Source organism: Danaus plexippus, chromosome 15 (genome assembly GCF_018135715.1).
Source record: "Danaus plexippus chromosome 15, MEX_DaPlex, whole genome shotgun sequence".
In the NCBI taxonomy this organism is placed as follows: Eukaryota; Metazoa; Arthropoda; class Insecta; order Lepidoptera; family Nymphalidae; genus Danaus; species Danaus plexippus.
In genome coordinates, this window is record NC_083547.1 from 3,535,765 (window position 1) to 3,551,283 (window position 15,519).

The 15,519-nt window shown below is 29.5% G+C and overlaps 5 protein-coding genes across 7 annotated transcripts; 3 read left to right on the forward strand and 2 right to left on the reverse strand.

Annotated features, from left to right (window-relative positions):
• Positions 1-3: 3 nt before the first annotated feature.
• On the forward strand, positions 4-1,585 carry LOC116766277 (thymidylate synthase). Its single transcript, XM_032656085.2, has 5 exons — positions 4-330; positions 398-655; positions 749-869; positions 972-1,197; positions 1,272-1,585. Exons 1-5 carry the CDS (start codon positions 147-149, stop codon positions 1,479-1,481), a joined length of 999 nt encoding a protein of 332 aa, XP_032511976.2. The 5' UTR covers positions 4-146; the 3' UTR covers positions 1,482-1,585.
• A 542-nt stretch (positions 1,586-2,127) lies between these two features.
• Positions 2,128-4,546, reverse strand: LOC116766275 (protein ILRUN). Of its 2 annotated transcripts, XM_032656083.2 has the most exons (6): positions 4,360-4,546; positions 3,876-4,077; positions 3,692-3,805; positions 3,231-3,457; positions 2,908-3,017; positions 2,128-2,666 (listed from the first exon to the last, which is right to left on the reverse strand). In XM_032656083.2, exons 1-6 carry the CDS (start codon positions 4,466-4,468, stop codon positions 2,637-2,639), a joined length of 792 nt encoding a protein of 263 aa, XP_032511974.2. In that variant the 5' UTR covers positions 4,469-4,546; the 3' UTR covers positions 2,128-2,636. The 2 variants fall into 2 exon arrangements, with proteins under 2 accessions (XP_032511974.2, XP_032511973.1); XM_032656082.2 differs by having other exon boundaries at positions 3,876-4,546.
• Positions 4,547-4,639: 93 nt separating this feature from the next.
• On the forward strand, positions 4,640-7,655 carry LOC116766539 (gastrula zinc finger protein XlCGF8.2DB-like). 2 transcript variants are annotated; one of them, XM_032656427.2, is made up of 7 exons: positions 4,640-4,971; positions 5,144-5,256; positions 5,384-5,557; positions 5,701-5,852; positions 6,225-6,348; positions 6,980-7,079; positions 7,156-7,655. In XM_032656427.2, exons 1-7 carry the CDS (start codon positions 4,855-4,857, stop codon positions 7,351-7,353), a joined length of 978 nt encoding a protein of 325 aa, XP_032512318.2. In that variant the 5' UTR covers positions 4,640-4,854; the 3' UTR covers positions 7,354-7,655. The 2 variants fall into 2 exon arrangements, with proteins under 2 accessions (XP_032512318.2, XP_061378957.1); XM_061522973.1 differs by having other exon boundaries at positions 4,971-5,067.
• A 491-nt stretch (positions 7,656-8,146) lies between these two features.
• On the forward strand, positions 8,147-12,459 carry LOC116766461 (putative neutral sphingomyelinase). Its single transcript, XM_032656305.2, has 6 exons — positions 8,147-8,548; positions 8,648-8,821; positions 8,911-9,094; positions 9,599-9,753; positions 11,296-11,482; positions 11,592-12,459. Exons 1-6 carry the CDS (start codon positions 8,511-8,513, stop codon positions 12,036-12,038), a joined length of 1,185 nt encoding a protein of 394 aa, XP_032512196.1. The 5' UTR covers positions 8,147-8,510; the 3' UTR covers positions 12,039-12,459.
• Positions 12,460-12,626: 167 nt separating this feature from the next.
• On the reverse strand, positions 12,627-15,384 carry LOC116766448 (transmembrane protein 184C). Its single transcript, XM_032656289.2, has 6 exons — positions 14,914-15,384; positions 14,603-14,842; positions 14,245-14,526; positions 14,024-14,126; positions 13,695-13,869; positions 12,627-13,469 (listed from the first exon to the last, which is right to left on the reverse strand). The coding sequence occupies exons 1-6, from the start codon at positions 15,174-15,176 to the stop codon at positions 13,225-13,227; spliced, it is 1,308 nt and encodes a 435-aa protein (XP_032512180.1). The 5' UTR covers positions 15,177-15,384; the 3' UTR covers positions 12,627-13,224.
• Between the last annotated feature and the right edge of the window lie 135 nt (positions 15,385-15,519).

Genomic DNA, 15,519 nt, shown 5'->3' on the forward strand with positions numbered 1-15,519 from the left:
CCGAGATTTCAAGTTTTAAAAATTATTATAAAATTATAGGTAACCATTAGCAACATTTCAAATAGCCTATTCACAGATAACCAACAATAAGATCAAAGAAAACATTCTATACTCTATTGCCTTTAATGTGACAATACTAAACCCCAATGTTCTTATTTTTTCGCGCCAAAACGTGCTTACAACTAAAATCATACAATTTGCTAAAGTGTATCTTTACTAAAGTGTATCTACCATTACCTCGATCAACAAATATGTCATTAAGCAATGGTTTTCATACACAACATGATGAATATCAATATCTAAACCTTATTAGAGATATTATTAAAACAGGTAAAAGGAAGTGAAGAATATTTTATAAGAATTTAAACTATGAAAGTGAAATTTATTTTATTTGTAGGTGACAAACGTAATGACAGAACAGGTGTTGGAACCTTGTCTGTATTTGGATCAGTACAAAGGTATTCTTTAAAAAATAATACTCTGCCTTTACTTACAACAAAACGAGTTTTTGTCAGAGGAGTTATAGAAGAACTTTTGTGGATGATATCCGGTTCGACTGATAGTAAAAAACTAGCTAGCAAAGGTGTGCATATATGGGATGCAAATGGTTCCAGAGCTTTTCTTGATAATCTGGGGTTCAAAGATAGAGAAGAAGGTGAAAAACAGTTGCAGTTGTTTAGTAACATGTTTATTTCTATATTCTACAAGAAAACTATACTCACTACATACTTATAATTCATTATTTTAGGTGATCTTGGTCCTGTTTATGGTTTTCAGTGGAGACACAGTGGTGCCAAATATATAGACGCTAAGACTGATTACACTGGACAAGGAGTAGATCAGCTCCAAAATGTCATTGACACTATCAAGTAAATCCTAATTTATACAATTTAAGCCAAAATTTACTACACCAATAAAATTATTTGTATCAAAAGAATTTATTCACACTATCATTAATATTTAAATTCTAGAAAAAACCCTGGTGATAGACGTATAATAATGTGCGCATGGATTCCTGCTGACCTGAGCTTAATGGCTCTCCCACCTTGTCACTGCCTTGCACAATTCTATGTATCCAATGGAAAGCTGAGTTGTCTTTTGTACCAAAGAAGTGCAGATATGGGTCTTGGAGTACCATTCAATATTGCCAGTTATTCATTGTTGACACATATGATTGCACATATCACAAATTTGGAGGTAATCTTAATTATGTATAAACAAATATAGTATGATTGTGTAAGAAAAATGGTAATGGGCAACTTTTTTTTCAGGCTGGTGAGTTTATTCATACAACAGGAGATACCCATGTATATCTGAACCACATAGAACCATTAAATAAGCAACTTGAAAGAGAACCGAGACCCTTCCCAACTCTAGAGTTTAAACGCAAAATTGATTCAATTGATGACTTTAAGTATGAAGACTTTGTTGTTAAGAACTATAACCCTTACCCTAAGATAGACATGGAATTGGCTGTATAGAAGTGTAGTATTGAATAAAATATTGAATTCGTCATGTATGTATTGTGCTAAGTAGCAAAACTGAACGACAGTAACTAATATAATAAAGTAATCCACCTAAATTACTCTTGACATCATATTATTATTGTACAAATACAAGCAAGTATAACTAATACATAACAGGAAGAAAATATTTAATTTAATACCATATATATATATATATATATATATATATATATATAAAAATAATAAATTTTCAATAAGGGGCCATCCATAAAGTACATCACACGAATTTTAGAACTTTTGAACCCCTATACCCATCCTTGTCACAGGTTATCACATTTTTATAACTCCTCCCTCTAGATGTGACGTCACACATTTAAAAAAATTATGTATGTATTCAAAAATAATTGATAGAAAACAGCTATTTTCATTTTTCGGTTATTTATATTGAATAATATGTTCCAAATTTGAATAATAATAATTTAATTATATTGAAATACATCCAAATACGTGACGTCACAAAACTATTGATTCCCCCCCCATGCTCCTTGTCACACGATGTCACAATGATGATACCCTCCCCTTATGGATTGCCCTGTTACAAGTTCTGCAATTTATCTGAATAAATATACTCTCAAGAGCTTGTGGAAGAAAGAAAAGTAAATATTTTTTAAATAATTTATTATTAAAATCAAAAATGTTCCATGAAAAAATTATTGCTTGATTAAGATGACAGGAAAATTAAATATTGATTTTATTTTATATAAAATTAAACTTACGCTGACACTGTTCACTTAAAATACATTCTACAAAATAAAACCCAATTCTACAACATAATTTATATCTAGGATGATGCTAATAAAATTGTTTTCTTATACATTTTGTAAATCTTTAACAATAACAAATAGATTCCTTACAGCTATGTAACAGTCCTTGGAACCTGTTCAATAATTGTATCATTTCATATTCAATTAAATAGAAAAAAAAACTACTCAGAATATAAAAGTCATCCAAGTATTAAACTGGTCCAAGTATTTTTATAGCATTTGTACATTCGTCATTGTTTATTAAGTCTCATTTCATTAAAAACAGCTACAGTCAAAAAAATTAAAAAAAATCATGTCGTCATAAATATAAAGTAAGTAGCTGATAATAACAATAAAATATTTTATATCAACACATTTGGTCATCTTGTGGTGGCGTCTGAAATCAAACAAAATTGTTCACATCAAAATGTTACAAAGTCATGTATTCTTCACAATTATATGATAATAAAAAACGAGCATTACAATGTTTTCCTTCACAATCCTTACAAAATATATACAGCATTTTCAAAACCTTGTGTATTGTCTTTCATAACTTGTATCTATGAATAAATGCTAATAATTATTTATATCTACACTCGCACAAAATATTGACAAACATTGCTATAATCTTAGTTTACCTGTGAAACTGAATCTTCCAATCTACTGCTTGGTATTGGTAGAGCGGCTAATTGTTCGGCTAGAGCCATTGTCACTTCTGATTCCACTGTCACTTCTACCCATAAAGTGTCTATAAGAGACGAAAGTTTCATATTTAATAATTCAGCTACTATATTTTACAAAACATTTTGAATACTGTAAGTAACTTTCGTAGTAGAGTATAGTAAAACCAAATGTGTTCTCACAAATAATTCAGATATCATTTATGCTGCATAATGTATATATCATTACAATGAAGGATCATTAATATGTGAACATTATAGCAATTTGTCCTTGTACCTACCACCAACCTGGTCTCCTTTGTCTGTTACCAAATGGAAGAAGCCTCTATGAACGCCGGCAACACTGGGGGCTTTTAACTTCATGGTAATGTTAGTTGTGTGCCCTGGTGGTAATGGCGGTACATAAACAGGTGTGGCATCAAAGGATTCACCACCCGCCTGTATTAATCTACAGCTACCTGGCCAACCTTCAGTTCCTGTGTTGGCAATACTCCAATTTTGTTCAAAACTGCAATCAGACACTGTTAACTGATTTGAATTTCTTTTTGTTTGTTTTTATGTTTTGTCGCAACACAAAAACTAACCTCAACATAATCAATGAATTCCACCAATACTTTTATATACCCACAATTTTTTTTTTGTGAAATTGGATTGAACAAATTAATAAACAAAGTGAATATAGGTTAAATTAAAAAATATTAATAATGTTTAAGATTAAATGATGCACTAATATGAGTCTTACAAAGTTCCAGGTCCTACAACAGATTCTTGAACTTGAGCAGCCTTCAATGACATAGATGGAGGTTTAGGAGGTAGACTATAATCTAAATAACAACATATTGCAGCTTGTAAATTCCTGGAAGAAATACTTTCTTTTTAGCATACATAAAAAATGAAGACTTTCTGAATATTGCTACTATACTTACCAATTACTCATATCCAAGAAAAAACTAGCTGTATTGTAAGTTAAACTTGGCCCTAATAATCTTTGCATTTGACCTATAAGTTCTTCTCTATCTGTTGTATTCATACAGCTAAATAGGAGAAGTAGATTTTGATCTATTTCTCCATGATTGGGACCGAGCTCTCCGGCCGAAGATGAACCGTCAATATCCATCTCTCTTATATCTAAATCACAGACACTTTCAGTAAGTCTCAGGACTTGGTTATGAACATTCCCTTTGTTTATATTCGTCAGCTGACTTCATTCAATAATATAATGGAAGTAACAAAAGTTATTTTTATTGTCACTTTTAAAAGTATTACTAACGTTATTTAAAAAAAAAAGTGACCGAACAAATTATTAATTACTAAATTACATTATTTAATACAAAATATATTCTGAATGATGGCATTCTGTCACTTCTGATTATTATTATTATTATTACTTCTTAATTAAATTCGACCTACACGCTGTTGCAATGTTGTGTAAATGTTTGCGTTCGAATAGTACCAGTTGTTTTAAACAACGATTTTGACTATATTGTAATTTAACTAGTTGTAAATATATCCACACCATAAAAAAAATTATAAAATATAGAAAGAATATATAACCAAAACACAACTATAGAACTATTATTTTAAAATACAAATGCTTGTGCTGCCACCTAAAACTTTAAAGTCAAACAACTGCAGATTGCAGATATAGGTACTTAATATTAGGGTGATATTGATTTTTTGACATTTCAAATGTCAAGTTATCTTTCTTAATAACATACGAATGTTTTTGAATATGATGTGAATTGAAATTAAATATGATCTTTGAAGTTGATATTCTACTTATATCCGTTAAGATTTTTTTTGTCTAACTTTAAAAGTCCAAAATTGAAGCAAATATTAAACATTCTTATAACTGAAACTGAAACCTAATATACAATAAATGCAGACTGTTTTTTGTAAACTAAAATGCAAGAGCAAAATTTAGCCTCGAATAAAAAATACTCTTGCCCGTTTGATGGTTGTAAATCTGAGTTTAACCGACCATATAGATTAGCGCAACATCGTTTAGTTCATGTTAATGTAGTAAGTATTTTTGACGTGAGATACAACAGGAGTTAACTTCCTTCGCACAAACAATTTCTTAAAAAAATTTATATGCAGCATAAAATTATTTCTATTGTTAGCATCAAATTTATCTTTTGTATATTACTTTTTTATTGTTTGATTAGTAATAAATGCTCATTTACTATTCCAGAAACCTTTTACTTGTTATGTAGCCAACTGTGACAAAGCCTACACAAGTAAAAGCCATTTGGACCGTCATGTGAACAGTGCACACAAAGAGAGTGAACTGGATATACTATACTGGTATGTCAATATGTCTATTAAAATAACAGGCATAGATTTATTTCTAGTTCATAGATCAAAATTGCAAATTTCATGCAATGCACAGAGAATAGGATTCATTTAATATGAACCGTGTCATATCTTTCAGTTGCCCACACTGTATGAAAAAATATTGTAACCGACAGAATCTCAAACGTCATATAAAGGTGAGCCACATACAGAATAACAAACCATTTACCTGCGATGACTGTAAAGCACAGTTCAAAAAGAAAGATCAACTTGTGGCCCATATGTACCAACACAATGGTATTAAACCCTATAGGTGATTATATAACAATATTGTTAAGAATAATTAAAATAAAATGCTATGTATTGCTTGATGCTGTGTTTAATAAATTTAGGAATAAATATCCTATTTCTTGAATCCAATGATATTATCCATAAAATAAAAATATTGTTTTCTAGATGTAACGTATGCTCAAAAGATTTTGTTACATTGTATAAAAGAAGAAAGCATATGAGAAACCACAGAACACATAAATGTGAACATTGTGATATGACATTTACAGGATGGATGGATCTGGTCAAACACAGAAGAGTAGATCATGCATCACCTGGTAAGTTATAATTGAACTTAAACGAAAGCTCGGAATCATCAAATAATTTTCCATATAGCTTATATAGTATATAAATTAAAAAGTTATTTCGATTATCCTATGCATTTATTTCTAAGAACAAGTAATATATTAGAAATATGAATAGCCACTATAACTTTGTTCATCGAGCATCAGATAATATATTAGCAACCAATTAAAACCGAAAACCATAGGAATGGAAAACTTTATTTGTCAAGATTTTAGGGCAAATGTGAATTGTCCCTTAAACCTCAACATTTAAGATAACTTCATTAACTAATATTAATATATATATTACGTAAAAAAACATGATAAATCATGAATTATACAGAATTATTTATATTATAATTTCAGAATATATTTGTAATGATTGTGGAAAAGTATTTAAAGAGAGATCACATATAATAAGACATGTAAAGAATCACTTGCCAGGAAATTCAGTAACAGCATTCTTCTGTCCCTATGAAAATTGTCACAGGTTGGTGTTATTATTTAAAAAAATCTTATAGTTAATTATGAAATATGTTTAAATAAAGTTTCATAGAGTGTAATTGAGATATAGCATAGCAGATAATTTGACATTTTAGTTAATTTAACTATCCTTTATGTAATAACATTTTTAATGAAAAAGATACATAGGATGGTTTAAAATATAATTTAGTTTAAATGTTAACTGCCTACTAGTAAATGGGTTGTACATATTTGCCAAATTGTTCAATACCAGATTCATTGCCCTTGTCTGAATGGCACAGCATCAAAAGAAAAATGTTGATTCTTTTAGATTCCAAACTTCTATTCCAACAAATTAAGTATAAAATCAAAATTCAAAGTTATTCAAAAGTAAAATTTTCAAATTATATAATTCTTGCTTCTTCACAATATAAGAAATTTCATTAAATGAACTTTTTAAATTATTATATACATTCCTATTTAATTTGTATTGTTTCACTTCATGCGTGACTTTTGTGATCTTCACTATTATATTCTGGTGTATTAAAATTTTCGAGTAGCTTATCGTAATGATTCTCGCAGCAAAATTTAAAGTTATCCTTTATTTCTGTCCTACTGATAAAAAGTAGTAAGTGATTTTCAGCATAATATATTTGCAGGCATTACTCAAGGAACAGTAATTTAAAGCAGCACATTTTAGTAAAGCATAAAGGTCAGACTTTTGATTGCACACTCTGTGGCGCGAAATTAACAACAAAGGTATGAATTAATTAATAAGATGAATAAATGGCGGTGATAATTTTATATTTGAACTTGCAATACATAATAATTGCAGGCCCGGCTAAACGACCACATTGATAGACATACTAGACCAGAAGTTATATTACGGATACCGAAAACTTGTGAAACCGGCAGAAAAAAAAGAAAGGATGAAAACTCTATGAAATATGTCACCGCTTTGAAGTTGGCGGGAATAGTAAAAAATAAAATGGAAAAATGTATCGATAGCAAAACGATCAGAGATGACACTTAATTTTTTACATAAAAAGACTTTAGTTTTTAAACTCCTCTGTTATATTGTTAGTCGATAAAAAATGGTACCTTATTAATTATAAGTTCGAAACTTTGCTATTCAATACGTTGTTTATATGTGATTTTTATTCATTTCAGATGTTAAAAGAAACAATTTATATATATATGTGTGTGTAGTGACTATAATAACTATTCTTTTCAAATATACTACATTGTTTATTATTATATTCTACTTGAGATACTAGTAACCGAAACTTCGGAAAATGTAAAATAAAATACTTAAACTGAGTAGCATATCCAAAACATGCAGTTTCATTTTAGACTTGTCCTCGGAAAAATCCAAGATATATTGTTGCATAAATTTTAATTATTAATAAAAGAAATGTTATTTTTTGTCATCCTACCTTTTGCATCTCAAAATCTATGTTACTCATATAATCTAAATAATCAACAACGTTATAACTCATTACTGTTGGTATTACATGAAAAGAAAAAAACCTTCGTTCCTCTATAAATTTAAATTATTATAGTATATTTAAACTATACATTTGCTGAGATTTGCGAAACCAAAAATAAATTAATTTAGAGGGAATGATTAATTCTCTGGTGATTTAATGAATGATAAAATTAAAAATCATGTGATAATAATATTTAGAGGAACCTTAATAGGCTGTCTGGTCTTCGTCCTGTGCCTACCTCAAACAGTTATTTAGAAAAATGTTACATGTCTTGCCATGCATATTCAATCTGTCAAGTATCATTTGTGACAGTTACATATGTCATGATATGATAGTAACAGGTAGATAGTAGATACCTACTTTTACCAGACCATTGCAAACTGTTTTATTTGACTTTTTCGTTTATGTATTTGATTAGCGATGTTGCATTTAGTTCAGTAATTCGGGAATAATTTTGTTAAGTTAAAACAATTACAAACATACGTAAAACTAAGAGATCTCGGTAACCGGGAATAAACAAATAAAAATCTTTGTTAAACAGATTTATATATTTTTTTAATTTTGACTAAGTTGCGAGAAGATTAATGGAATTTTTAATTTTACATACGCTGTTCTCATTATACTTGTCACAAAAGCTATAAACAACAAAGAGTTGTTAGCAATATATCTATCAGTTCATCTGTTATATTAAAAAGTCAACATGGAATTTACTTTAAATATCTTTACTTTAAACTGCTGGTATGATTTACTACATATTATGAACTCAAATTTTTTATAATGCGTAATTTTATAATTCAATTGAGTATGATCTCAAACCCTGTGTTTTTCAAATTTTAGGGGCATACCTGTTGTCTCTAAGAATCGCAAAGAGAGAATTGAAGCTATAGCCACATATTTGCAGACTGCTTCCCACAACATTGTTTGTCTACAAGAAGTATGGTGTGAAAGAGATTATCTGTATTTAAAGGATCAGCTACAGAAGCAATTTCCATTTTCACATTATTTTTACAGGTAGTTCAGGGAAAACAAATCTCTTTAACTTCATTTTCATGATTGTAACCAATAGAACTTTTCCATTAAACCTGACATCTTGTTTCTAGTGGTGTTTTTGGATCAGGTTTATGTATATTTACAAAATGGGCAATTCAAGATGTCTTCTTCCATCAGTGGCCACTAAACGGGTACATACATAAGATTCACCATGGCGATTGGTTTGGAGGAAAGGGTGTTGGTTTATGCCGAATTAAATACAATGACAGGCTAATCAATATATACTGTACTCATGTAAGTCATTCTCACTTCATTATTAATTCTTAACAGAAAAAATGATAAAGCTTGTACTACACACATGTGATCAATACGTCACAAAGAAAATCATCCATAATATTAGCAGCAAACAATAATTGTCTATATTGCAACTCAAGGTTATATAAATTATTGCTTTGTAATGTAACTCTTGTTTAGGTAACATTTAGTAATCAATGATTTATCAAATACACCCAATACCTCAAAGAGAAATTAGGTTACGGAACTTTAATAAATATTTGCAGTGTTTAAACAAATGATTTAGGTTCTAAGCTAATTGCTGTTTTGAATTAATAGTCATGTGGTGTAAAACCTTATATCTTAACTTCATTAATCCATATTAGATATATATATAGCTCAAAATTAACCAAGAATTGTGACATTATTTTAATTATTTCAATTCATACTTAAACTTTATTTGAATATTTCATTTTGTGTGTATTTATTTAGCACTATTTTGGTTAATATAATGATTCTATACAGTTACATGCAGAATATCACGAGGACGATATATACTTGGCTCATAGAGTATTACAGGCATATTCTACTGCAGAACTGGTTAATTTAACTTCGTCTCCTGCCGATGTATCAATACTGGCTGGTGATCTCAATGCCGCACCCGGAGATTTATCATTTAGGTATAAAACATATTTTTGTTATTTTATTTGAAAGAGATTTTCCCATTTCAACACATATTAACAATGTAATAATCATATATATTTGCGGGAACTGTTAAAAAACAGAAAAATTACTTAACGGAAAACCTGTGCATTTTAAAAATATGTTATAGATGTTCTATGTTGTGGTTTTTACCATATAAGTTTTTGTTTTGACACCGAGCTCATTTTATTGGGCGGGTAGAGGGTGATAAGAAAATCTAGTCATAACTTTCTTATGGAATCAGATCAGAATTAAGCAGACATTTAATTTTTAATAAAAACAAAGACCTTTAATGGATGTTAATGATAATTAAAATTTCTGGTCCAACATACTTGTCTCCATATGGTGTATTTGCATCAGCAATTTTAGGCCTTAAGGATATTTGTGGTGTTCCCACTGCTTATATTCAATAGATCAAAATATAACTATAATAAGTAGTAACTAATCTTATGCCGCATGAAATATTGAAGCAATTGAATTAATTCACTTGAGACTACTACAGTCTAGTAGTAAAACTTTGGTGATATGGTTCAATTGTTCTTTGTTAGCCGATAATTGTATCTGTATTATGGAAAGTATATGTAGTACATGGACCCAAGATCTAATAACTTTCTGCAGTTCTACCAAATTAATAACACAATGAAGCTCTCTCTAAAGTGCTTACAAAACTCTAGGTTATTTATTCTTTGTCATTTAGATAAATTATCTATAATTGTTGCACTAAACAAGTTATATGCCAATTCATCATTATCAGCCTATCGGAGCTCACTACTGAGCAAAGGCCTCTTCTCACATGGAGAAGGTTAGAGCATTAATCACCACGCTCGCTCAAGGCGGATTGGCGATTTCAAACTTCTAATTTGAAATTATAAGTCCAGATTTTCTCACGATTTTTTCCTTCGCCGTCTGTCAGTGGTGTCTAAATATTCGTAGAAAGTACATATGACTCAGAAAAGATCACGCGCCCTCACGTATGAGAGGCGGGCCTTTAACCTCCAGGCCACCACGACTATTATATGCACCTAACTTTCTACATAATTATAAATTGTAAAATTTAAAACTTATGCTATATAGTCTGGATGTTAAGTGTTAACCTATGGTTTGGAATTTTCCAATTTACATTTAATAATGTAATGCATATTATAAATATAATGCATAATAGTTTTTGATTGTTAATTATTTATTTACTTCATGAGTCTCATAGCAATATATATGACAGTAATAATAATATTTTTCCATCGACCATTTTGTCACTGATATAAGCCCATCAATAATTGTTCTACTAACACTTACATTCAACTCAATTCATTTTGAAAATTGAAGTATTTAATTAAAAATAAGAAATAGATAAAATTTGCTCACGGAACAACATATGTTTAATAGTTTGAAAAATATTTAATGCGATTTGAAATTTTTGATTCAATGAAACTAACGTTCGCTATTAATTTTGCTAAATTAACTTAAATGCATGCGAATTATTTTTTATTTATGAATATTTATGTTAATCATAATATTTTCAGATTAATTACTCAACTGCCGTCTCTTCTTGATCCGTACACTCTACTGGGTGATCATGATCAGTTTGCAAAACAAATTGGAACCAGTGACAACATCAACAATAGCTACTCCGATCAAAAGTTGGTAAAGCTATGCCCTGAGGGGAAGCGAATTGACCATATATTATTTAATGTCGATTCAAAATATGAGGTAATTTATGTAATTCTTTGTTTTTTTATGAATATTCTTACCAAACATTTATTATTTATTGGTGAAAAACTGAGTGTCATATTTAATTAATTGTACGTATATTTCACAGGCCCAAGTAAATAGTTACGGTAATCCCATGGAGGAGAGGGTTCCCGGGGAGCCATTTTCTTATTCTGACCATGATGCTGTTGCGTTAGAATTAAAAATAAAACCTTCTCAAAGTAAACCAAAGAGGCAATACAGTGTAGAGAAACACTTTCAGGAAACTATAGAAGAGGCAATAAAAGTTTGCCGAGAGGCTACTGTGACTATAACTAAATCCAAAAAACTATTTCTTATGACAGGGGGCTTAATATTCATGTTTCTTTTAGGTTCTGTTGGCTTCTGGCCCAATAACATTATGACCGACATTTTAAAAATAATAATGACAGGAATTTCATTTTATTATATTATTATGGGGACTCTGTGGAATAAAATCGAAATGAATAGCCTTAAGGCTGGTTTGACAGCACTTGAAAATTTTTATAAAAGTAGAAATTATAAAATTATCGATTAAATATAAATCTATTCATTATTATCTGCTTGCGGCTTCTTAATTTGTGACTTTCAACTAAACACACTACCTGTCTACATATATTTACAAACATCAGTATTTTTATACGTATTGAATTATACATAAATATAATGCCTACTTATAAACGGAACATAATCTTCATATCAATATTTTTTTTGATTCAATATAAAACTAATTACATTCCATCTATAAATATGAAATAAAAATATCACATTTATCTTAAAAAAATATTATTATAGTGATAAGTAAAAATCGATAGTAATTTTTATAATGAATTTTTCTAAGTATTTCAAATGTATTGCTTAAGTGAAGCTCAGACGAATATTGTGATACAACGCCTAAAGCCATATCAGTGTACGTATGATAATTATATAATAAATGTCTATTTGAATAATGTGTTAAATTTTGTTGTTTTTTTTTTTATTCACATATACATGATGACTTCGTACGTAATTATATATTGGAGCATGTATGTGCGCTCAACTTTTACTATATAAGGAATACAGAAAAAGAGGAATCAATGTGCATTTTTAAGAACACAATAAGTAATTGATGAAAATGAAATAAATGTACAAAAGAAATACGATTTATTTAAGAAACTTAACAAATACGTTACAGTAATGTTTATGTAAATCAATATCACATTTCATAATCATAAAGTAAATACAACTGAGACAAAACGCTCTGAATTGTACTTGACGATATATTTAATAACACTTAGTTATAATATATTAATATTTAAATTTCTGGAAAATTTATTAAATCTATAATTATATAATTTTCATTTCGGTCAACGTAAATCATAAACAAATAATCAATGAGGAATTCAACTTTTTTTTTTTATTCTCTGTGCATAGTTTTGTCACTTATTATTTATTGTTAGTAGGTAACTTATTAATTATTGTTTATTTGTAGAAGGAAACGTCTAACAGGCTTGTTCGACAGAAAGCATATTAATATTTATTTTGAATATTTCCTAACTATTCAATAATTTGTATTACGGCGAATATCGAATTTAATCCGTGTAGTATATATAAGAGTTATATAATAAGTAGTTCGATATAATTTTAAACAAGAAAGCATCCTTTTAAGTACTTATGATCAAATCTTGTCTTAGAGATAACTTTTAAGCTTTATGATTTATATTTTGTAATACTTAATACAGAAATTAGACATTGGGGTCCGAATCGTTCCGTATCAAAGGTTCTGTTTCGGAGGTCAATGAACCCGTCGTCATAGTGTTCTCTAGGGATCCGTACACAGATGTCCTTACTTCAACAGTTGGTTCCACACTCTCAACTGATATATTTGGTGCCGAACTGGCAGTTGGTTCGTTTAGTCTAGAACTTTCATCATATCCTCTGGCCATATGATACATAGATTTGCCACGCCATCGTCTACTAAATGAACTCCCTGTATATCAGTCATAAATATGCAGTTTTATATACATACAAATAAAAAATTTACATGAATAATACAGAAATAGAAAATTATTACATTCAAAGCTTTACACGAGTGTAAATATCAAGTTTCACTTTAGCAGTAATCTTTTCTAATAAGATTTATTTATCAGCAGCCATATTAAATTACATATTTGTAAGGATAATTGACAACAGACAGATTATATGGTTTACATACCAACAACACCCAAATGTTCCGATATATCTCTCTTCACATCAGACACATCCCACATAGCCAGGAAAGAACCAAGACAGGAATTTGTCGGAGCCAATGGTGATATGTACGGCTTATATGAGAAGCTATAGTGATGTGCGATAGCCGCTAAGAACATCTCAATGCAAATAAGAAAATCCTACAAATATATTAACAACATGAATAAGTTATGCATATTTCAATGTTATACTTTTTTTTGTTTACTTTTATTTCATTCAGTTGATATATAAAAAGTCAATTGATTCCTTATAGAGGTTGACATTTTTTAATGATACAACTATCAGTAATCAAACCTGTAGTTTTGATGATATAATTTTTATTTTGTCATTGTCTGATATATCAAATATAGTAGATATCACTCCACAGTATACCAGTATATTGATAATAACTCCTTGGCTGGAAATAACAATGAGATTTAAACCTTATATTAATATCTATCATTGATTATATGAAAATCAACAAGAGTTCTTAGTTAGTGATGGTAAAAAGTTTTAATAATTTATAAAAAACTTACAAAAACGAGAAGAAGACAACAGCTTTTATACATAAAAATTTGCCAATGGGTTTCATTGGTTTTAACTCGGCACGATTTGCCCGATAGAACAATACCAAACAGTACATAGCTACGAACTGTGACAAATTATTGATGGCTATTATATATGGGAAAGCCACATTAGGACTGAAATCACTCTCTCCATAAACTCCGCAAAGGTCGCATATGATTGATATGACGGTTGTTAGAGGCCTTATTAGGGTATATTGAAGAATGCCATGTTTACAGTTGTGAACAAACTCACTGGAACCAAATAAAAAATTGTTTTTTTTACACAATCATGTGTAATATGATTTAAAATGTCACAAATTAAACTGACCTTCCCATCTCCCATGGTGTTAAACAGCATAGTGGAAATATATGATTAACTTGAGGTTTGGTCTCCAATAATGCCTCCAGATCTTGACCATCGTTGAGGTAGTTAAATAAATACTTCATAAAGTTGTATATAACATAAGCCTCGTAACACTCTCTTAATGCATCCATATAAATAGATTGCTCTGGAAATTCTAATCCTATCCATGCATTCAAAGCATAGATTGGTACCATCCATAATATCCTTGATGAGGAGAAAAAATTATAATTCTATCATAAAAAATATAAAACATAAAAAATAGCAATATATTTTACCTAATAATATGTTTCTGTAAAGATGGTTTTGTATAGTGAACTATGTGTTGAGTGATCTGCCATATTGAGATAGGCACAGCTAGAAGAACAAAGCCTCCTCCTATCAAAGTGCTTTGGTCTGACTTTGTAAAACCATTATTTATCGAATGAACTATCAACAGCGGTACTAATATTATGACTAATAGAACATAAGTAGCTATAAACATTGGACGAATCCATAGCCTCCATTGGCTAAAAAATGAATTTATTGAAGGTATACACATATTTAATAACTATACGTCTTTGTACTTTCATTTAAAAACACTTCCCATTTAGTATGGCAAAATAAAGTTTAGAAGTTAAACCGGATACATAGTTAATAGGGAAAACCGATTATTGTCATTGGCACCAAAACTTTCAAAATAAATTAATAATATTAAAAGGTAAAACTTGTTTAACATCAGCTTGTGACATCAGCTGTCCAATGTCTTCATTCCTGAAACGTCAAAATATTTAATAGGATGTCATACAGGAAAAACATCATAATGAACAGTGAACAATACATAATACGAGATATTTGTAGAGAGTGGAATATAGATTCGTTTTCAAGTTGTTACAGGGATAACT

What these genes read in the sequence shown, in the direction of transcription:
- LOC116766275 (XM_032656083.2), bottom strand. Translation starts at nt 4,468, where the DNA reads ATGGTGTGGATATATTTACAACTAGTTAAATTACAATATAGTCAAAAT. An exon ending in CAAAGGAGACCAGGTTGGTG is followed by an intron (nt 3,018 to 3,230) that starts GTAGGTACAAGG and finishes CGTCTCTTATAG; the next exon opens with ACACTTTATGGGTAGAAGTG. An exon ending in TGGAAGATTCAGTTTCACAG is followed by an intron (nt 2,667 to 2,907) that starts GTAAACTAAGAT and finishes GTTTGATTTCAG; the next exon opens with ACGCCACCACAAGATGACCA.
- LOC116766461 (XM_032656305.2), top strand. Translation starts at nt 8,511, where the DNA reads ATGGAATTTACTTTAAATATCTTTACTTTAAACTGCTG. An exon ending in ATCTTTACTTTAAACTGCTG is followed by an intron (nt 8,549 to 8,647) that starts GTATGATTTACT and finishes TTCAAATTTTAG; the next exon opens with GGGCATACCTGTTGTCTCTA. An exon ending in ATGTCGATTCAAAATATGAG is followed by an intron (nt 11,483 to 11,591) that starts GTAATTTATGTA and finishes TATATTTCACAG; the next exon opens with GCCCAAGTAAATAGTTACGG.
- LOC116766277 (XM_032656085.2), top strand. Translation starts at nt 147, where the DNA reads ATGTTCTTATTTTTTCGCGCCAAAACGTGCTTACAACTAAAATCATAC. An exon ending in GTTCAAAGATAGAGAAGAAG is followed by an intron (nt 656 to 748) that starts GTGAAAAACAGT and finishes TCATTATTTTAG; the next exon opens with GTGATCTTGGTCCTGTTTAT. An exon ending in CACATATCACAAATTTGGAG is followed by an intron (nt 1,198 to 1,271) that starts GTAATCTTAATT and finishes CTTTTTTTTCAG; the next exon opens with GCTGGTGAGTTTATTCATAC.
- LOC116766539 (XM_032656427.2), top strand. Translation starts at nt 4,855, where the DNA reads ATGCAAGAGCAAAATTTAGCCTCGAATAAAAAATACTCTTGCCCGTTT. An exon ending in GTTTAGTTCATGTTAATGTA is followed by an intron (nt 4,972 to 5,143) that starts GTAAGTATTTTT and finishes TTACTATTCCAG; the next exon opens with AAACCTTTTACTTGTTATGT. An exon ending in GAACTGGATATACTATACTG is followed by an intron (nt 5,257 to 5,383) that starts GTATGTCAATAT and finishes CATATCTTTCAG; the next exon opens with TTGCCCACACTGTATGAAAA.
- LOC116766448 (XM_032656289.2), bottom strand. Translation starts at nt 15,176, where the DNA reads ATGTGTATACCTTCAATAAATTCATTTTTTAGCCAATGGAGGCTATGG. An exon ending in TTACAGAAACATATTATTAG is followed by an intron (nt 14,843 to 14,913) that starts GTAAAATATATT and finishes CTCCTCATCAAG; the next exon opens with GATATTATGGATGGTACCAA. An exon ending in TTATATCATCAAAACTACAG is followed by an intron (nt 13,870 to 14,023) that starts GTTTGATTACTG and finishes ATATATTTGTAG; the next exon opens with GATTTTCTTATTTGCATTGA.